This window comes from Podarcis vaucheri (genome assembly GCF_965113315.1).
Source record: "Podarcis vaucheri genome assembly, chromosome: Z".
Taxonomy (NCBI): domain Eukaryota; kingdom Metazoa; phylum Chordata; class Lepidosauria; order Squamata; family Lacertidae; genus Podarcis; species Podarcis vaucheri.
The window spans coordinates 35,749,052-35,771,293 of NC_138758.1; the positions used below are offsets into that span (position 1 = coordinate 35,749,052).

At 44.3% G+C, this 22,242-nt stretch overlaps 1 protein-coding gene and 1 long non-coding RNA gene across 4 annotated transcripts; one reads left to right on the forward strand and one right to left on the reverse strand.

Moving 5' to 3' along the window:
• Positions 1 to 292: 292 nt before the first annotated feature.
• Positions 293 to 18,971, reverse strand: PHYHD1 (phytanoyl-CoA dioxygenase domain containing 1). Of its 3 annotated transcripts, XM_082208184.1 has the most exons (12): positions 18,821 to 18,971; positions 17,386 to 17,700; positions 14,688 to 14,846; positions 12,138 to 12,213; positions 10,595 to 10,642; positions 8,081 to 8,136; positions 5,405 to 5,467; positions 5,272 to 5,293; positions 3,262 to 3,390; positions 1,902 to 2,018; positions 1,502 to 1,628; positions 293 to 1,009 (listed from the first exon to the last, which is right to left on the reverse strand). In XM_082208184.1, exons 2-12 carry the CDS (start codon positions 17,416 to 17,418, stop codon positions 958 to 960), a joined length of 882 nt encoding a protein of 293 aa, XP_082064310.1. In that variant the 5' UTR covers positions 17,419 to 17,700; positions 18,821 to 18,971; the 3' UTR covers positions 293 to 957. The 3 variants fall into 3 exon arrangements, with proteins under 3 accessions (XP_082064310.1, XP_082064312.1, XP_082064311.1); XM_082208186.1 differs by lacking the exon at positions 14,688 to 14,846; XM_082208185.1 differs by lacking the exon at positions 17,386 to 17,700 and having other exon boundaries at positions 18,821 to 18,970.
• LOC309523934 lies at positions 17,339 to 21,992 on the forward strand. Its single transcript, XR_014215688.1, has 3 exons — positions 17,339 to 17,444; positions 18,910 to 19,110; positions 21,791 to 21,992. It is a non-coding gene; the product is annotated as an uncharacterized lncRNA (long non-coding RNA).
• Positions 21,993 to 22,242: the final 250 nt, after the last annotated feature.

Sequence of the window (22,242 nt, forward strand, 5' to 3'; positions counted from 1 at the left end):
GTGGCTTAATGGTCCTGGTGATTAAAGGTCTTTTCTATGGCTGTAGTGTCCGGCCCAGAAGCAACCCTGTCAGAAGGCAATTCATAATGGACATCTTGAATTGTAGATTTTGTGTGCTGTTAAGTCTGCAGTTCTACACATGCAGTTTTACCTGGGAGTATGTCCCACTCAATTCAGTGAGAGTTTCTTCCCAGTAGATATGCATAGGTTATTTTTGCAGGACATAGCTGGTGCCTTCCTGAAATCCCCCTTGCTCATAAGCAACACTGTAAAACAGGGAAAACACAGAATATTCCTACACATTTAAGATTTATTTGGTGCTGCGAGTCTATTTAGTGTAATTATATTCCATCATTTATACAAATCTTACTTACTTATTACATTTGTATCCCAGGCTTCCTCCAAGGAATAAAAGGCAGAGAGTTGTCTCTGACAAAGTTCTACTCAGAGGAGAGCCAATGAAATGAATACCTCTGTTCATCACTTTCATCCATTTTAATGCCTTCTATTGTCCTGGCCTTTTAAATGAATGAAAATGACTAGCTTAGGTCAATTAAATTCCATGGGCCTACTCTGAGTAGAACTTCATTGGATACAACCCAGTAGATCTAGGCTAGTTGGACTACCATTGGATACAACTCCACAGTATGTGGTTCTCTCCTCCCTGCCACACATACCCATCCTTTTATCTTCACAACATCCCTGTGAGGTAGGCTAAGCTGAGAGTGTATGTGATTGGCCCAAGTGGAGATTAGAACCTGGGTCTTCCCCAGTCTAGCACTAAGGACCGCACTGACTCTGATTCTCCCATCCTGCCCAGAAGAGGAATCTTCCACGTTAAAGATGAGACGAGACTGGAAACAAGAAATCACAAAGCTAGATTTTTAAAAAAGGTAAAGTAGCTAGCAGTGAACTCCAAGGCATGGGCTGGTCAGTCGCCACCTTGCACTCCAGTTGTTAGTTTTGTGTGTACAAAGAGGGGAAAGGCAACTCAGGGGTTGGCTGAAGCCTAGAAGACAAAAAAAGGTATGGTATGTTGGAACATAGAATACTAACAGATTAACTAGAGCACAACATGCATGGAAATTAAATCTCCCAAAGGAAGGTGGGGGTAGGGAACCTTTTTCGACCCAATGAGCACATTCCCTTCTGGGCAACCTCCTAGGAAAAGGGCCGGCTTACATAGGAATATAGGAAGCTTCTTTATACTGAGTCAGACCCTTGGTCCATCTGGCTCAGGATGGTCTGTGCTGACTCTCAACAGCTTTCCAAGGTTTCAGGCTGGGAGGTCTTCCCCCCACCTTACCTGGAGATGCTACTGAGGATTGAACCTCTGAAACTTCCGCATGCAAAGCAGATGCTCTGCCACTGAGCTGCAGCCCTTCTCCTAAGATTTGAAAGCTATTGTGGTGGGGGCAAGTGCATAGTGCTTAGCAACTGATCACCCCCAAGGTCCCTTTTATATTGCAAAGTGTTCTCTGATCTACAGCCTCCTTCCTACCAGTTCTCTGGGCTCCAAGCCGTGTCCTTGGCCTCCATGATATGGAAAGTGTAGACATGGCGGGACTTTTCGGAGAGGTTCGGCTCGCTTTTGTGGACAACCTCACCATGGATCAGAATGAGGCCACCTATTTTGTGATTTAAAAGCAACACACCGTCATACCAAGCGAGTGCATGAATTTGCAAAGACAAATCACCAATCCCATTACCATTCCCCCTAGCCTACTATTGTCTATTGGATCTGAATCAAAACCTGAGGTAACCTTTGTTGTGTAGCAAAGAAAGGAGAGTGAGACGCTTACCTGAACACCCCCTGTCTTCTCTACACTGTGTTCGTGGCATGATGCCCAGCAGTTAATATCTATATTCCTCTTAATGTTTACCCTTGTTGTCAAGTTTACCTTTCTCAACAGGCACTGGGATGAATTGCCTGTCATCGTACGTCTGCTCAGAGCCAACAAACTTTGTGCAGGGGATTGTGCCTGGGGGAGTACGAACCATACGCCGAGTGATCCCACCTATAAAACAGCACGTTGGAAACATGAAGGATGCCACAGAAAGTGCCAAGGAGGACATGTTGACAGACTTGTGTCTTGTACACAGATGCCCTGGCAAGATCTCTCCAAGTAAAGCAATACTCTAGGCCAAGGTGGTCCAGCCTCTCAGACCAAGTGGGCTGCAATAGTAGTTGGACACACAACCTGCCGGCCACACACTGATTTAAATTTCCATGTTGTAAATTAAAGTGTTTATAATATAGTTAATATTATTTAATACAATTAATAAATTTAATATACAGTGGTACCTCTGGATTCGAACGGGATCCGTTCCGGAGCCCCATTCGCATCCTGAAGTGAACGTAACGCGCGACTGCCGCTTCCGCGCATTCGTGTGACGTCATTTTGAGCGTCTGCATGAGCGGCGAAACCCAGAAGTAATGCGTTCCATTACTTCCGGGTCGCCACAGAGCGCAACCCGAAAATGCTTAACCTGAAGCGTATTCATCCCGAGGTATGACTGTATATATAATTAAATACACAATTGTTAGATTGTGGGGAGATTGAGTCCCTGTCAATATAAAAAAGCAACGTAGAATCATCATCATCATCATCATAATTCTAGGCCAATTTGCAATCCGTAGCATATGGCTACACACCGCCCTGCCTGTCAAACAGGGCAGCCAACAGCACAGCCTCCATGTCCAGGGGCAGTCAACCTGTTCTGCAGAGCTGCAGACAGAGGTCCCACTAAGTCCTCCCCACCCACTGGCTGGTTGGCTGTTCATCCTGTCTCTGTTGGTCCTGGTCTGCATCACAGCCTCTCTCCAACCTGGCAGGTCAGCTCTGCCACATCCCTCAAAAGGTTGCCGCCTCCAAGCCATACTTCCACTTTGTGTCCCTGTGCTGGCCTGCCAATCAAAAGGCAGGGCATTGAAACATCCAATGCCCAGCTCTCTCCTTTGGTGGGTTTTCAAGCATCCCACTCGCCCCACTCATGCCTGTACTCTCTCATTAGCAGTGCTCTTTTGCTGATGAGGAGGGAGGGGCCAAGCAACCAGCCTGCAAGAGGAGAAAGCTGCTCAGGACAGGATAGGCAGAAGAGCCACTGAAGGACAGTAACAGAGCTGGGGGCACGGGACAAATGTACCACTGTTGTGCCAAATGAAGCTGTAGCAAGGGCAGCCAATGTGGCGCCAACCAGATGTTGTGGGTCTGCAGTTGCTTTCCCATCAAATCAAATGCCATGCTACTATTTTCTTACTTGTGTGAGAGCCAGGGATGAACCACAAACAGCCATTCTCTAGGGTGGCGTTTTCCAGGGCGATCCAGAGGCCGATCACTCGCCCCAAAGGTTCCGTATGTAGAAAGGTGGCATCCTGATGTGGCGTCACTGGAAGCAACAGATCGCACAGATGCAAACAGCTGGCTCGAATGTCACACTAAACAAAAGTTTTCTCCAACCCTCATTTAGTCAAGAAAGGAGATTCTGGCTAAACACCAGGAAGAACTTTCTGGTAGTAAGAGATGTTTGACAATGGAACAAACTCCCTCGGGAGGTAGTAGACTCTCCTTCACTGGAGGTTTTCAAGCAGTGGTTGTATGGTCATCTGTAAGGAATGCTGTAGTTGGGATTACTGCATTGCAGGGAGCTGGGCTACATGACCCTGAGGGCCCTGCCAACCCTACTGTTCCATGATTCTGTAATTCTATAAGTCATATAATTGGTCCATCTATCTCAGTATTATTCAAACTTACTGGCAGCAATGGCCCTCCAGATTCCAGGCAGGGGGCTTTTCCTAGCCTGAACCAGGGAAACTTCTGCATGCAATGTTCACTTTAAACCTTTTCAGAATCCATGGACATCTTGCATAGATGTCTTGGTAGAAAAGGCAAAATGGGCTTTCCTGCAAAGTAAACAACTTCCCGTCCTTCCTCTTCCATGGACTTGCCCTTCCCTTGACTGTAACATTATCATTGACAGTAATACTGCAGAGGGACACTGCTGACTTGAATTGCAGCCTCAAAGCAGTGCAAGAGTTCAGCACTCGCTATTAACCATGCCACTGGTCTATTATATCCTTGGCTTGTTAGTGACAGCAGGTAACAAGAGATGTGCTTGCATTTATTTATTTATTCATTTATTTATTTGCTGCATTTATAACTCACCTTTTTCTCCAAGGTAAAGTACACAGTTCTCCTCACTTCATCCCCTCCAACAACCCTGCGAGGTAGGTTGCCTGTGAGGCCGTGACTGGCCCAAGGTCACACCCAGTGAGCTACATGGCTGAGTGGGGGAATTGAACACTGCTCTCTCCCAGGCCCTAGTCTGACACTCTAGCCACTACACTACACTGGCTCTCTTTCTTAGTATAGATCAGGGTTTCACAAACGTGTGTCTCCAGCTGTTTTTGGACTACAGTTCCCATCATCCCTGACCACTGGCCTTGCTAGCTACAGATGATGGGAGTTGTAGTCCAAAAACAGCTGGAGAGACAAGTTTGGGAAACACTGATTTACACTGAAACCAGATTATCAGGAGCTGTGTATGTGCCCCTCACCAGAATCAATCTTTGGCCAAACAACCAAAAGCCTATATATAAGAAGAGCCTTGCTACATCAGATAAAAAGTCCATCTACTCCCAAGAGAAGAGAGCACTACGTTCTATTCTGGACAAACCTTTTGGGCACCATATGCAAGGAGTGGTCAGGGACAGATGCAGAAGTCGGTGGAGTAAATTTTAGCTTTGCACAGTAACCTAGTTTGTATATAAACATAGAAAAGTAAAATACACGATCAAAGTGCGTGTGTGCCCTCCAAAAGCATTCAAGAAGGGCACTCAGCTTGGCCAGAGAGTGGTGCAACACAGGAAGGAGTGTTCAGTCCCCAGCATCTCCACATAGGACTGAGAACGACCCCAGTCTGAAATCTTTGTGGTGGTGGTGCCAGCCAGTGTAGACTGTACTGAGCCAGATAGCTCAATGGTCTAACTCAGTATAAAACAGCTTATTTCCTTTATTTAGAATAATGCGGTCTGGGACTTTAATTTGGAGGGAAGGGCCAGGGAAGAAGGTCACAGGTTCAATCCCTGATGGAAACTCCATGTAGGGCTGGTACTGTTCCCTACCAGAAACCTTGGAGAGCTACCTCCAGTCAGTGCAGACAATACTGAGCTAGATGGACCAATAGTCTGACTTTCTTCTGTTCCTGTTTAATCCAGCCCTTTATTCAGAACTACTTTCATTGAAGAAATAGGCAGAGTATGAACCTCACCTTCACCGCCAATGCCAGGTTGCTAGAAAACAAGGGGGGGGGACACCATTTTATTGAGGAGGAAACGACAAAAAGATTGTCCTATTAATGCATTTAATTCATTCATTCAGTTACTAAGCAGAGGTTACCATACCTTGAATATGTACATGCTTTGCACCACCACTGGGTTTTCAAAGCCCAGTTTTCTTGCCAGTACCTGAAAAATATCCCAAAATGTGCACGAGATTAGATAAAAATAGTAGTTCACACATCATGGTGAAATATGGTTTGTCATGACATGTGCAAGCTATAACTACCCTCAGGTTTGTGCCTACACACCACTTAGTTCCACATAGCCAGAAGGAGATTTTTGGGAACTTACTTTCAGTTTCTGTTAAACTCTGCTTGCAGCTGTGGCTTTTTTACAATGGTCAGTTTCAAAATATGCCACATTCAAACCATAGTTTATGAAGCAGGCTTGTTAAGCTAGCTAACTACAAAGGAGCAGGTAACAAAACATAGGGGCTCTCAGTGTATACCCATTGAAATCAATGGGCATGACTAACTGAGGTCCATTGTAATGGCTCCAACTTCATTGGCTCCAACTCCATTATACATTCACACAAACAGTGGCTTTTGAAATGAGAGTATTAACAATCAGAAATAGTTTTTAAAATGTGATTTGGTTTTAATGGCTATAATGTGTAAATATTCTTCAACTCTTCATATTATATTTATGGGCCAGACATATAATCAATCAAACAAACAAAGGCACATCTCTCCCTTTGGAGCTTGAGAACTTCATTCCTTCTCATATAGTCATTTATGAAGTTTTGCATATTGCAAAAGGGAAGTAAAGTATACAGAAAAAAAGATAGTAAGACAGGTAAGTGAACATGTCCTTACCAAAAACAACCCTCCATGCCTGATGGAAAGAAACAGGACCCATACCTTATTATTACTATTACAATTTGTATACTGTACTTCATCCACAGATCCCAAGGCGGTTCACAACAGAAAAATACAAAATGAGAACACAAAAAGAAAAACCAATACCCTCTCAAAAAAACACTACGCTTAAAAAGCCATAGGATGTTAATCAGCTGAACACCTGTTTGGAAAAAAAATGTTTTTGCCTAGCACCTAAAGATATGTAATGATGACACCAGGTGCGTCTCCCTTTGGGAAGCATTCCACAAACACGGAGCCACCACAGAAAATGCCTGTTCTCGTGTTGCCACTCTCCAGACCTCATGGAGGAGGCACCCAAAGAAGGAACCTCAGATGTATGAGTGCAGGGTCAAGACAGTGGCGAAGCTTCATGCTCTAGCACTGGGGGGCGGAGAGCAGGTGGGGGCGGGGCTGGCACAAATCCCAGGGGCGGGACACGCAGCCTGGTGGCAGCCGCAATGGCACCCCACCGGGATCATGCTGCTGGGGGTGGTGCACTCCCCGCACACTCCTCTTCCTCCGCCAGTGTGTCCAGGTCCAGACTTTGCACAGTGTGATTCCAGGTGCAGTGTGGACTAGACCAGTGGTTCCCAAATTTGGGGGGGCCACTGCCCCCTTGGTTCCATAAACTCATCCCTGGTGTTCCCTACACTATGCCCCCAAAAGCATGTTTCAGATTAGCAGTCTGCAGAACCCACTAAGGAAGATAATAGCACAATAAAATTCAAAACAGTAACAATTAATTGCACATTTATTTGAAACCCAATTAAAGCTATTTAGTTTCATTAATTCAACAAAATTGAAGGACTTGATGCAGTGGTGCCAGCTCTTCGAAGCTGTTTACACCTCCAGCGCCCCCCTGCCACCCCCTTGTCTCTTTGCACTCCCCCAGGTGGCTCCACTGCCCACTTTGGGAACCACTGGACTATAACAATGCAAGTCATGTAAAGGAAGCTGTCAGAGGCAGTAATTAAATTATTTAAATGCTTTCTTCCCCTTCTGTTAAAATTTTTCAGAGTAGGAGATTCCTTACAGTCAAATGTAAAGAGGATATAGTTTTCCACTGAAGGTTTGGAGCAGTTACACCTATTTGTACATCATTGGGCCCTTAGTCATTTTCCAGTGTATTAGCATATTCAACCAATGGAAACCAGATGGCCGAAAACTGGTCACTTTCCCATTGTCCTCTCATCACCTGTCATTGGTGGGAAAGTTTATCCAGCAAAGCTACATGCCAGATTTTGTCATACCAGTAGCTCAGTTCCTTTCAAAATAAGGCTATTGTGAACCTGGGAGCAGAAAGAGTATGAACCAATAATTCCCCATATTGTTCTTTCCAAAGTCACATACACACCGTACAGTGCCCCTTTAAACAGTCATCTTACTGTAAAGAATCCTGGGAGCTGTAGTTAGTTAAGGGTGCTGAGAGTTGTTAGGAGACCCCCTATCTCCCCCACCCCCAGCAAGAAATCCCAGAGTTCCCTGGGAAGAGGGATGGATTGTTAAACTGCTCTGAGAATTGTAGCTCTCTGTGCAAAATAGGGGTCTCCTAACAACTCTCAGCACCCTTGTAACTGCTGTTGCCATGGTTTTTGGTGCAGTTTGTTCAGCGTGCTGAGAGTTGCTAGAAAACTCCCTTGTTCTATGCACACAGCTGCAGTTCCCAGAGTGCCTGGACCATCCACCACTCTTCTCAAGGAACTATAGCTTTGGGAAAGGAATGAGGGATGATCTAATGAATCTCAGAACCCTGAACACAGCTACCAGGATTTGCTGGAGGAAGCCATGACTGTTAAAAGGGGTATAAGGGGGGCTTTGAATGCATGGTGGAAATGTGGTCTAAATGGACTTGGGGCTTTCGGTGGGCACTCGAACTCACCTGCACCTCTGAGGAGTGAGTGATCTGCTTGAAGGTGGAATCATATGCATGCAACGCTGCAAAAGAGTGGGGAAAGAGATAAGCAAGTAGAAATTGTCCCTGCTTTTTTGCTGTTGCAACTTACTGTATCTCATCCAATCACCTTCCTGATCAAGGGAAAGGGACATCCCTATACCCTTTTTAAAAACAGCAATGAAGGGGGTCCATCAATGAAAGCGCAATCCTATGCATCTTTACTTAAGAGCTAAATCACACTTACCGATATTTTAATGGAATGCGTTACCAGGTAAGTGTGCTGATGAGTTTTGGGGCCTGACATCCAGATGATTCAGTTTGAAATGAGGCACACATTTGCAGAACATAGGAAGCTGTCTTCTAGTGAAGGAGGCCATTTGGGTTCATTTAGCTCAGTATTGTCCACACCAGTGGCTCCCAATTAGGGGTCCGGGGACCCCTGGGGGTCCGCAGAACACACCCCGGGAGTCTGCGACTCCATCTGCTGCCAGGGGCTCACTTAATTTGTGCAGTGAAAGCCTTCCACAGATCACCCAGCCTCTGCTCATGACCAATGCCTGCTTGCTGGCAGGGGAAAAACTTGTGGAAAAGTTGCTAGACAGCAGGTGAGCTGGGATTGGGCACAAACCTCTGACACAGTTCCTATGGGCTCTTGCGATTAGAGGGGAGAGAAGGAGTGCAAACAGCTCAAATCCTTATTATCATTTTTTAAAATGTAAGCGATTCCTTCCCCTTGTTATCTACCTCTAAACTGAAAATGACTTCTAATTGCTTTCAAGAACTATCAAGTTTAGAGGACTTTCCCACTGCTTGTAGGTAGGGTTTTCAGTGAATCTTGCCTTATGAGTGTGGGATTCATGTCTCCTCTTGGAAGTCCCACAGGGGAAATAGCTAAGCAAATTGCCACTATGATTAGCACAACAGCTCTGATGATTTAGGGCTGGGCAATACTTTCTTTTTCAACATTGTGATATAAAGGTGAAAGTAAAGAGACCCCCAACCATTAGGTCCAGTTGCGGACGACTCTGGGGTTGCGGCGCTCATCTCGCTTTACTGGCTGAGGGAACTGGCGTACAGCTTCCGGGTCATGTGGCCAGCATGACTAAGCTGCTTCTAGTGAACCAGAGCAGCGCGCAGAAACGCCTTCCCACTGGAGCAGTACCTATTTATCTACTTGCACTCTGACGTGCTTTCGAACTGCTAGGTTGGCAGGAGCAGGGACAGAGCAATGGGAGCTCACCCCGTCGCGGGGATTCGAACCGCCAACCTTCTGATGGGCAAGCCCTAGGCTCTGTGGTTTAACCCACAGCGCTACCTGCATCCCATTCCCATTCACATTGTGATATATCAGCAGCTATATACCGGTATATGCTGATACATCACGGTGACTGGAATTTATCTCGGCTGCTTCTTGAGTCCCCAGGAGCAGACCCAGCTCCCCAGAAGCCAGGCCCCAAATCAATAAAGACACAAGACAGTGTAGATATGGGATTAAATTGGCTACAACTTTATTAATTTCAGATGTAGTAAAACCTTGGCTTAGGCATTGGGCATGTATCCCTCTCAGCCCCCTAGCTAGGATCTGTGGCTAGGCAGGGTCAGTCAGGAATATGAGGGACACTGCAAAACGTGCGTTTACACAGCTGCCCTCCCCTTTTCAAGTTGCTGAGGGGAGTTTGACCCTCTACATAGAAAGTGCTTATGGTCAGTGGCTCCCCTCTCAAACCCCCTCTAACAGGGCCCTGCAACACTGCCGCAGGAGGGGTGCGTTACCACACTACCCCTCCATTCCATCGATGGACTAAAGGATTCTGCCCAAGACCTAAAACCACCAAAGTTTTGACAATTCTTAAGGGGAAGGCAAAACCTGCAGACCAGGTGTTATGTACTGAGTTGAATAGGATCCATAAAGCAGCAGTCTGATTGGTCCTAGAACAATAGGATTACCAACATTACAAAATCCCAGTTGTTTTCTACTCAGTCTTCACCAATGTGTTATCAAGCCCTGACCAAGCCTTCACCTATGTCTTGAAGGTGCAAGATCCCTTACTTAGCAGAACCCTATGTTGCAAAGTTTTGCTAAGATGTACGGTCTCAGATTACAAGGAAGGAATAGCATGTGTGAATACTCATATAAAAAGCTTTCTGCATATAGGGCACTTGCAAGTTAGGGACACAATTGCTTTTTTAAAAAAATCAGTTGTAATGAAACAATGGCGACAAGTTGTTCCTACTTTCTGTGGATAGACAAGTTGTGGTAATATCACAAATTTTATGGTCTGTTTTTTAGTACACCTAAAATCCTTTTCTTATTAGGGGCTACCCCACATTTTCTTTAAAAAAATTCTTTGCACAGGTAACTACCACAGAGTTATCAAAATTTTCAAAAGTAGGGGTCCGTGGCTTGGCTTTTGCAAAATGCTTTTTGCAACATGCTTTATGGAGAAATGGACTGCCAAGTGTGTATCATTTTCATACACTGCTGTCTTTAATACTTACCATGGCCAATTTTATTAACAGCTTTTTCCTTTGGAACAAGAAAATCTCCTAGGAAAGAAAAATGTTGAATTCAACATAAATCACATAGCACAGTGCTTTTTTTCTAAAAAATAAATAAATGTTTAGGGGTACTCACATTTTACTACTCATATTGAAATTCTGCCTCTTAATGAGGCCAAACTTAAATTCACAAAATGTTTAGGAGTAACCATACCCCTGCGTACCCCCAGAAAAAAAGCACTGGTTATATCAGTTTAGATCAGTTTAGGAAAAGTTCCCAAACTTTTTCAGCAACTGCCACCTTTGGTTCCATCAACTCATCCCCACTCCCCCCATCCTACAAAAAGCATTATTAATTATAACGGTTTGCACGACCCTCTAAGGAAGAAATGTATGTAACTGACAGATGGAAAATCAGATGCTCTTTTAATTTCTTTTTTCTCTCCTCCCCCCCCCCTTCTATTTCTCACTTCCTTTTATCTTCTTTATTCTGTCTTTATTTTTTGTTTGGTGTCCTCTCCTCTGGGATTATACACTCATGAAGGTGATGACTAGCTGAAGGACCCTGTGTGTGAGGCAGGCAAGGGAGGATCTCCCAAGGTGAGAGGCTGGGAGAAGAAAGGGGAGCTCTCAGGTGAGAGATTGAAGGGTCCACCCCTTTCTGTGGGTGACAAGGGGTCAGAGCTACCTTTGAGCTACCTGTCAACTTTTCCCTTTTCTTGCATGGAATCCTATTCGGAATACAGTGGTACCTCAGGTTAAGTACTTAATTCATTCTGGAGGTCTGTACTTAACCTGAAACTGTTCTTAACCTGAAGCACTACTTTAGCTAATGGAGTCTCCTGCTGCTGCTGCACCGTCGGAGCATGATTTCTGTTCTCATCCTGAAGCAAAGTTCTTAACGTGAGATAATATTTCTGGGTTGGCGGAGTCTGTAACCTAAAGCGTATGCAACCGGAGGTACCACTGTAAGGGAATATCCCTTAAAAAAAGGAAAACGTTGACAGCTATGCCTTTGAGACAGGACTCTGCATTTTCCTTTCTTTTTTCAGTTTCTGTTTTTGTTTAGATTAGTTTGTTTTTTATTGTACTGTATTATGAAAAAACCTTCATAAAATTTTAGGGGGGGAGCAAAAGCTGACCCCATCCCCACTCCCAAAATAGTTTGGCTGTATCACAGGACTGAAAGGAGTCCTTTGGTTTTTCATTAAACATTTGCTTCCACAGAGTAATGTTTATTCTCATTTCTGAGAAATTGTCATATATTAAAGGTACCTGTGATTTCACCTTCATTTTGGAGTCATTTGCTACTTATATGATAGGCCAATCATGGGGGTGGCACGTCCCAATGAAATGTGGCTTTATTTGGTATTCATCATAACATTTGCTTTCTCCTCTTCCTGTATCAGGCTGCTTTATGTTATAACATCTAATTAAATGTGGAGTATATTGAGGGGTTTGTACTTTTTTCTTCTGGATTATTATTTTAACTTTATTTTTTTTAAGTCTAGATTTCTTTTTTAAAAAATTAGAAAATGCTTACCTTTTCTGTCAAAAACACCTTTTTCAAAAAAGAATCTGATTTTGTCTCCGCTGGTTAGGAAATATTCCGCGCTGCCCTGTTGGAGGCCAAAATAAAAATATTATCATCTCACAATGAATACTGAGGCTGCTTATTTAAATATTTTGTGCAGTTTGTACGGTGCTTCTTCCTTAAATCAAATACAAATAATAAAATTGGTAAGAAGTTCAATATAGAAATGATGATAAGCTAATAAAAATGTTGTTTGCAATGAAGTCATGTGGCCCCTTTAGCTACAGAGCTATAACCCATTCTTTAAGACTTAGGAAACTGCCATTAAACAAAGTCAACCCATTCATCCATCTAGCTCAGTATGCTCTACACAGACCAGCAGGCGTCTCTCCCAGGCCTACCTGGAGATGCCATTGGGGATTGAACCTGGGACCTTCTACATGCAAGGCAGGTGTTCTGCTGCTGAGCTATGGCCCTTCCTCTTTCTTTGAGACTGTACAAACTTAACATGTCATGGTTTAATCCTATATGTGTTCACTCAGAAGTAAGCCCTGTGTACTAAACTGTAAAGGTAAAGGTAAAGGGACCCCTGACCATTAGGTCCAGTTGTGACCAACTCTGGAGTTGCGGCTCTCATCTTGCTTTATTGGCCAAGGGAGCCGGCGTTCAGCTTCTGGGTCATGTGGCCAGCATGACTAAGCCGCTTCTGGCAAACCAGAGCAGCGCATGGAACACCGTTTACCTTCCTGCCAGAGCGGTACCTATTTATCTACTTGCACTTTGTGCTTTCGAACTGCTAGGTGGGCAGGAGCTGGGACCAAGCAACGGGAGCTCACCCCGTCGCGGGGATTCGAACTGCCAACCTTCTGATCAGCAAGTCCTAGGCTCTGTGGTTTAACCCACAGCGCCACCCGCGTCCCTCGTACTAAACTGTAGCTTCCAAATTAATGAGAAATTGAATATGCCTATAATATCCTGTTATTTGGATAACTCATGTCAGTTACAACACACTGGAATTGGCACTGGAATTTTATTCAGTTAGATAAAGGCATTCTTCTATAATATATATCTGGTTGTCTCCAACGCAGCGCTAACTCTTTCCACCAGTGCAAGGATTTATGCTTGTGCAATGGAACTTCCACACCTCTCCCCACCTCATGCACCCCCTAAATATGTTATGGGGTTCCTTCAACCCTACAGAACTGACTGGGGAAGCTGCTGAGGGGAGAAGAAGGGGGGGAGTTTTGTTGCACAAGTGTACATCCATGCACAGAAGTGAGTGCATTGTTTTTACTTCAATAATATAATATTTTTATCCCATATTCCTCCTAAGAGATAAGGGGAGCACACAATGACACTGTCTCAAACCATTTACCGTATTTTTTGCTCTATAAGACGCACTTTCCCCTCCAAAAATTAAGGGGAAATGTGTGTGCATCTTATGGAGTGAATGCAGGCTCTTTGGCTTCAGCGACAGCAACGCGAAGCCTTCGAAGCGCAGTGGGAACGCTCCTGCCACGCTCCGGAGGCTTTGGGTTGCCGTCACTGAAGCCTGGAGAGTGAGAGGGGTCAGTGCGCACCAACCCCTCTCGGTCTTCAGGCTTCAAAGATAGCGCCTGAAGCCTCTGGAGCAGTGCTCCAGAGGCTTCGGGTTCCTTTCGCTGAAGGGTAGGTGCCCCTTCAGCTAAGGCACAGCACCCCTTCAGCTAAGCGGGAGAAGAAATGGAAGGGGTTCCGTTTCTCCTGCCGCTTCGCTAAAGGGGCACTGCACAGAGAGGGGGATTTTTTTTTCTTGTTCTCCCCCTCTAAAACAAGGTGCTTCCTATGGTCGGGTGCATCCTATAGAGCGAAAAATAAGGTAACTTTCACAGCAACCCTTCTAAGGTAGGTTGAGAGATTGCAACAGGCCCACAGTTGTCTAGCAAGCTGTGTGGCTGAGAAAGGATTCGAACTCTCCCCCTGGTTCCTATCCAACAGAGCAACTGCTCTGCCACCCTGGCTCTTAATAGTTCAAAAAGCTGGGGCTGAGGGGTAGGCTGCTCTTCTGAGTTACTCTGCAGCAACGGACCATTATCCTGTCTGCATGGCAAAAAAAGGGGTTTACCTGCATCTGTCCCCAAAAAGAGGTTGGCATAGTGAAAAAGGAAAGACGGGAAAAAGTGTAAGTTGTTGGAAGCAAATCATTATTATTACTGTCATCAACAATATATTGTCCTAAAAAAATGCAAATAGCAAAATAGAGGTGCCATGTTACTTCATGTTACTTATTCCTTTATTAAATATATATCCCATCCTTCTTCTCAAAGGAGCCCAGGGATGCAAACAGCAAGCAATAAAACAAATAAAAAAATCTTATTCTTTTCTTTTCTTTTTTAAAGCTGGTTGTCATACAGATACAGCTCACACTGCCTAAGGATTAGAAACAAATAAATGAAACCGAATCTAGCTACAGGGAAGTGGGGATTTGAACCCTGGGGTCTCCCTGGTACTAGCCTGCACTCTTAACCACGCTGCAGTGGTTTCTGTGGTGGGAGATGTGACTGAAGCTGGTTTCTGCACCTGTGCCTGGAGCTGTTCATCTTCCTGGGTTGAAAACTCTGTACGGCAGTGAGGAGGCACGTCCATGTCAGCAATGATCTTTTGGATCTGGGCCCTCATGGCCTCACACGCTTCAGAGCTGAAAAACCGGTCAAGAACAAGGAAGCCATCTTGGCGGAACTGGGGGGGGGGTAGGAGGGAGGACATCTTGTTACCATCACCATCACCACAATGACTAGAATCAAGAGATAGGCAAATCTGGCATTTTCACTTTTGCTCAGTTTCTCTCCCCTCCCCCCCTCTTCTCCATATTTCCATATCAGTTTGTGATTTATTTACTTTTTCAAAAAGTCCTCCCAGAAATTCATCAGCATTTCAATGTGACTCTCTCCCCAACATACACATTTTTGTATGCAATTTATACACATTTTGGCAAAGAAGGCCATTTCCTCTAACAGAATGCATTATTTTGGGGTGGGGTATTTTATTTTTACTTGGGTGTTTATTTTTCTGCATGCTATACCCTAGTATGTGCATTATTATTTTTACGCATGACTTGGCTGAAAAGCAACATTGCAACATTCAGAGAAGTACAAATTTCAAAAGATGACTGCATTTCAGTTCACAGATAGTTTCTGAAAGTGCAAATCAGGGTAAGTTTCCTTTAAATGTGAACCAAATCAAATTTCTGCCCTATTCCCTGCTGGACAGTACTACAAATCATAGTGCTCCATAGAGTTATGTTGGAGTCTTTTTCAATGAATCATCTGATACAGCTGGTGATGGCCCTAGGTCTTTGAGCAATAAGTCTTAACTCCTTCCAATGACTCATTTGTTGCACAAAAGCATCTGCTGTTCTCCCTTGCTCTAAGCCAGGGGTCAGCAAAGTTTTTGTGGCTTGGGCCAGTTCACGGTCCTGCAGACGCCACAGTGGGCCGGAGTGTGTGCGAGCACGCGCATGTGCAAACACTATTTCCAGCTCTCCTTCTGGCGCAGAGGAGACATGTGCAGCTTCCCATTGGCTGCAGGAGCTTCCGGCAGCCAATGAGAAGCTGACTAGCATCGCGGAAGGCCGTCCCCACTCTGCTCCGTGCTGGTTTAGCATGGCGCATGGGAGCCAGCCAACCGAGCGGGTGGTGGGGTCCCCAAGTGGGCGGTGGGGGTCCATGGGTCGGGTAAATGACCCCCATGGGCTGCTTGTGGCCCATAGGCCTTAGGTTGCCGACCCCTGCTCTAAGCCCTGGGAGGGATCTGGGGCCCCTGAAACTGAAATAAAATAAAATAAATAAAACCATAAAACCCCTAAATCTGTGGTTTCAGTGGTGCTGTATAGGGTTCTCTCAACTGAAGAATTGAGTTCCTAGCATACTTAGAGGTGATCCTTCTCATAATAATGTTAGGCTCTGACTACGTAATGGCCTGATAAACGTTCCCACTGAAGTAGCAAGAAATCAAGAGAGATTTCTGCTTTATTGATTCAAATTTGCCATTGTTTCTTATCTATCAAATCAAACCACAACACATTTATGGTGGGAATGTACGTTGGTTCAAGATACTTAGAATTATTTAATTGTTTAATTTTGACAGAAATGATCAGTACTACCAGAGGAACTATTGTTTGCTGTCCAAAATTAATGTCATTGAATTGTTGAGGATACCAATGTAGATTTATTTTCGTAAGGATTTGTCTTATATATGGTATTTGCAGCTCAAACTGTAATTGCAACGCAATGGAAAACAGCCCCAAATCTTACACTGGACACTTGATACCACTCAGGAATGCAGGTATAGTGAAGGAAATTGCACATAATTTGAGATTTTGACAGGGTCTAGAATCTTTTTATATGATTTGGCATTCCTTTACAGCTAAACACTTATTTTCAATGCAACCTTCGTTACAAGCCTGGGAAATTGGGAACTCTACTTGAAAATCAAGTAACAGTTATATATTCTTCCTTCGTGTGTGAAGACAACTTCCATTCTTTTTTCTTTCTTGGCCTGGACTTTGTTACTGAACTGCTCAGTAACTGTATTTATTCTATGTGCCTATTTTACGGTTTTGATTTTCATCTGTTATAATTGTTCTGTACATTATAAAAAAAAATTGAAGAAGGAACTGGCAAACCACTCCAGTATTTTGCCAAGAAAACTCCATGGACATAAAAAAAGGAGAAGCTTTGAGAAGAAAGTGAGAGTTTCCAAGGCATGCTGTGGTTCATAGGGTCACGGAGAGTCGAACACGACTAAGATGACTAAACAACAAACAAAAGCATTATAAAACAAAATTCAAAACAACATTGAAAAAGAAAAGAAAATTAACCTGCAACACCATCGCAGCAACAACCCCCTGGAATGAAGTGCCTGCTTACTTTGGATAACACATTGCCCAAGGAGATTATGGATAAAGAGAGGCGGATTTTCAGAGTTTAAGAGAGGCAACGGATAAAGAGAAAGATCAGGAGATGAATGAGAAGGATCAAAAGAAAGGGTATGCAAAAGGCCAACAATATATTTCAAGTCATGGCAGGATGTTTCTCTCTCCATATGGGCACACAAAAAAACAAGAGATAAATTCATTGAGTTAATCATTGCTAAATCCAATTTCAGAGGGTGGCTAGCGGGGGTGGGGGAATCAGTGGAAAGCTTTGCTAATTCAAAGCGACTCATCAGGGCACACACATTTTTATCCACCTTTTCTTGTTGGCATTTCCCTCCTTACCTTATGGATCTGTTCCTGGGTTATGGATGCCATCGAAGGCAAAGAAGTTCAGCCAGGAGGTAAGGGAAGCGTGGTCAATGTGCAATCTTGTTGAGGCTCCACAGTTAATGTTCCACGGCTTGTATCTGTGATCCCTTCCAGGACCATGTGATATTGCCAATGAGGACACAGGCGGATATATATATATATATATATTTGTGTACAGGATGATTATTTCAGGGGCCTCTTGGGCAGACTTTGAATTCTTTTCTTTGGACTCTAGAGTCCAGATGGAATCAGCATATTATCCTTTTGCTACTTCTTCTTTTTTTTAAGCTGGAAAGCAAACGTTTATAAAAAGATTTAAGTGATGCTTCTGCAGCTGCCTTTTATATTCTGGCTAATTTGCAAGCGCATCAAAGGCAGCAGCTTCTGTAATGCCAAAAATAATATAAAATGTAGACTTAGGGTTGTACCCAATATTAGTCTTACTCAGAGGAGGCCTACTGGGTTGCACCCAACTCTGTTCAACTCAAGGGTAGAACCCTTTTAAATGAAATGGATCTAATTTTGTCATGTTAATTATTTCCAGTGGGCCTGCTCTGAGTAGGACTAGCAGTGGCTACAACACATTTAAATGAGTGGATATAACTAATTTACTATTTTCAGTTGGTCTGCTCTTAATAGAACTTTATGAAATGCAACCCATAGGTTTCAATACCAACCCCACTTCCCTGGGAAGTCGGCCCCAGTGAATTTGATGGGATTTATTTTGAAGTAGAAATGGGCCACATAATGAATTTATAAAGCACATTTATAATACTTTAAACAGTTATGGCTTCTTGCAAATAATCCTAGGACCTGTAGATGACCCATAGAATTGGCCATCCTTTAAAATGTACCCTTCTCTGAATTTTGCAGCAAAGTTATCCACCTAAGTAATGTGTTACAAAAATGCATTACATTAAGCTAAAGTGTACATATCAATGCTTGTAATACTGAAAATTACGTAACAAAATGCAATATATTAGGAGAACTCACTTTCTGAAGGTGTATTAGGAAAAATTTGCACTAAAATGCTGATGAATTTTCATGACTTTTTTTAAAGTCACAAACTGATGTGGGAATGTGGAGAACTGAATTTAAAATGGGACAAAATGAGAAATTGACAGAGCATGAAATTGGCATATTTGCATGTCACTGCTCCCGAGTTCCTCATGTTTGGGAGACAGGGTACTCTTTCCTAATAGTTCACTTTTACACTCTTCTGTTTGATCTTCTGTGTCCAATATGCAATGATTCCTTCTCCAGACCTGGCCTCCTTCATTCCTTTCCTTTGCTGTTGTGTATTATAATCTTGCTGATGGCTGTTTACAACATTTAAAATATATATAAATTTAAATAAATGTGGCAAGCCAGGAACCCTGAGCCAGAAAAGTGCTGGTTGGAATCTTACCTGTCAGTTCTCAGGACACCAGAGACCATTCCGAAAGAGCTGAGGATGTATTTTCCCTCTTCTTTTCCCTTTTCTTTTTTTGCTGTTAGGAGTTCTGATGGCATTTACTCTCAGGGGAATGGGGAGAACAGTGAGTCACGCCAATGCCTCTTGTCCTCAAAAGACGAACAAAGGGCGAAGAAACCAAGGACGGGGGAACATGCAGTGCTCTGCAAACAGCACAGCCCAAATCCTGCCAATTTTCTTGGAACATTCCCCTTAATAAATCTCCAAAAGAGAGGCTTCTTTGGGTAAAACTATTATATTACTTCCCAGAACGAGAAGAAGAATTCATAGTATTTTGCCAAAGAATTGCAAGCAGGAAAGGGTGCAGAATGACAACCAGATTACTAGGATCTGATTGCTAGAACTTGTTTTCCTGCATTCTACGACCCCGTGATGTAAGAAGAGCCAGTGTAAAAAGGTCCTCCCACCCCCAACCAATGCCTACTTGTTTACTGCTGCTTCTTTCTAATAGAGGTTTGCTATTCTGCGATTTCAGGTTTTGAGCCTTCAACTCAGTGGTAAGCACCTGTTTTGTGCTCCCAGTTCAATCCCCAATGGAATCTCCAGGAAGGGCTAGGAAGGTCCCCTGCCTGAAACCCTGCAGAGCTGTTATTAGCCAGTGCTGACAATACTTAGATGGACTTGGATGGTCTGACTCAGTATAAGGCAGCTTCCTGTTTAATTCAGCCTTTTATTCAGAACTAGGATGATAAGAATCTTACTTTGCATTTAATGAGAGGACCACAGCTTGGTTGTAAAGCTTCTGTCTTGCATGGAGAAGGTCCAGGTTCAACCCCTGACATCTCCAGGACAGTGCTGACAGTGTCACCCAGGACCAGCCAATGTGATGCCCTCTAGATCTTTTTGGACTCCAATTCCTGTCATCCCCAGCCAGGGCCCTATGTTGGCTTCTCTCTGCCATAGCCAATACTGAGATTGTTGGGCCCCTGATCTTAAGGCTATTCTCACACCATACATTTAACGCACTGGGGGTGGCGCTGTGGGTTAAACCACAGAGCCTAGGACTTGCTGATCAAGCAGTTCGAAAGCACGTCAAAGTGCAAGTAGATAAATAGGTACCGCTCTGGCGGGAAGGGAAACGGCATTTCCGTGCGCTGCTCTGGTTCGCCAGAAGCAGCTTAGTCATGCTGGCCACATGACCCAGAAGCTGTACGCCGGCTCCTTCGGCCAGTAAAGCGAGATGAGCGCCGCAACCCCAGAATGGGCCATGACTGGACCTAATGGTCAGGGGTCCATTTACCTTTAATATCCCTTTAAACAGTAATGGCTTCCCCAAAGGAATTCTGGGAGATGTAGTTAAGGGTGTTGAGAATAGCTATGAAAAACCCTTATTCCCCAGAGGGAGCTAAAATTCCCAGAGCAGTCTACCTCTCTTTTAAATCAGAACCAGTGAAGGCGGTGAAGGTCCTGCGTGAGTGTCTGGAGGCGGTTGGAAGATGGATGGCAGCTAACAGATTGAGGTTGAATCCTGACAAGACAGAAGTACTGTTTTGGGGGGACAGGAGGCGGGCAGGTATGGAGGATTCCCTGGTCCTGAATGGGGTAACTGTGCCCCTGAAGGACCAGGTGCGCAGCCTGGGAGTCATTTTGGACTCACAGCTGTCCATGGAGGCACAGGTTAAATCTATGTCCAGGGCAGCTGTTTACCAGCCCCATCTGGTACGTAGGCTGAGACCCTATCTGCCTGCGGACTGTCTCGCCAGAGTGGTGCATGCTCTGGTTATCTCCCGCTTGGACTACTGCAATGCACTCTACGTGGGGCTACCTTTGAAGGTGACTCGGAAACTAGACGGCAGCTAGACTGGTGACTGGGGGCGGCCGCCGAGACCATATAACACCGGTCTTGAAAGACCTACATTGGCTCCCAGTACGTTTCCGAGCACAATTCAAAGTGTTGGTGCTGACCTTTAAAGGCCTAAACGGCCTCGGTACAGTATACCTGAAGGAGCGTCTCCACCCCCATCATTCTGCCCGGACGCTGAGGTCCAGCGCCGAGGGCCTTCTGGCGGTTCCCTCATTGCGAGAAGCAAAGCTACAGGGAACCAGGCAGAGGGCCTTCTCGGTAGTGGCGCCCGCCCTGTGGAACGCCCTTCCAGCTGATGTCAAAACGATAAACAACTACCTGATATTCAGAAGACATCTTAAGGCAGCCCTGTTCAGGGAAGTTTTTAACGTGTGATATTTTACTATATTTTTGGTTTTTATGGAAGCCGCCCAGAGTGGCTGGGGACACCCAGCCAGATCGGCGGGGTATAAATAATAAATTATTATTATTATTATTATTATTATTATTATTATTACTATCGTTCTTCTCAGGGAACTCCAGGAATTGTAGCTGTGGCTGGAGACTAGGAGATCTCTTAATAACTCCCAGCACCTTAATAAGCTATAGCTCCCAGAATTCCTTGGGGGAAGCCACAATTGTGTATGGTGGGACAGTAGCTGCTGGGGCCCAAGCTTTGAATGCAGCAGTAAAATGCTGCCTTAGCATCATCCTGAAGGCTTAGCTTTCACAGCCTAGATACTTTTAAAGGTTAAGCCGAACGAGAGGCAATAATAGCCTTGGCCAGCAGAGAGCAAAGAAACCTCATTTAAATCTATAGGATCTGACTTTCACATGTGGTAGAAGGCTGTGCTTATCTGCATTTTTGGGAAATCGTATTGATAAAATGGAGGAAACAACCCAGTGCAGGGATTCTTTGATTGTCAGTTGATTCTCCTTAATGTGGATTGACAGGCCAGCAATCGGGTCTCCTTTTTAACACAGGGCTAAGCAAAGCAGCACGAACACAAAGTAGAGTTTGGAAAGCTCTGCCTACCTGTAAAGGTATTGCTGTGTATTAAATATTATTAACTGCACTTGCTGGTCACCTTAGGCAAATCTATCTATAATTCAAATTGTAGGTATTCTTCATAGACACAGCATGAGCCACCTGAATGAAGCTCACAGGCAAGTTTGGGAACCCTTGTTCTCACCAACCATGTTCGTGGCAGCAGTGACTAAGCTCACACCATGGCCTGCCCCTGCTTGAACACTGATAGCACACTGCAATATAGATATGCATTCCTTGACAGATACCTTTTGGGCAGAGAGCTAGAAACTACATTTATCCCCTTTAATAACAAGATATCTGAAGAAGTGTGCATGCACACGAAAGCTTATACCAAGAACTAACTTAGTTGGTCTTTAAGGTGCTACAGGAAGGAATTTTTTTATTTTGACTATGGCAGACCAACACGGCTACCCATCTGTAATAATAAAATAATAACGCTGCAGGTGTTTCTGTAGCCAGAAAGTTGTTCTTGAAAAGTCCACACATTAGTCACTGGGGATATTGATAGGATAAGGCTGTCAA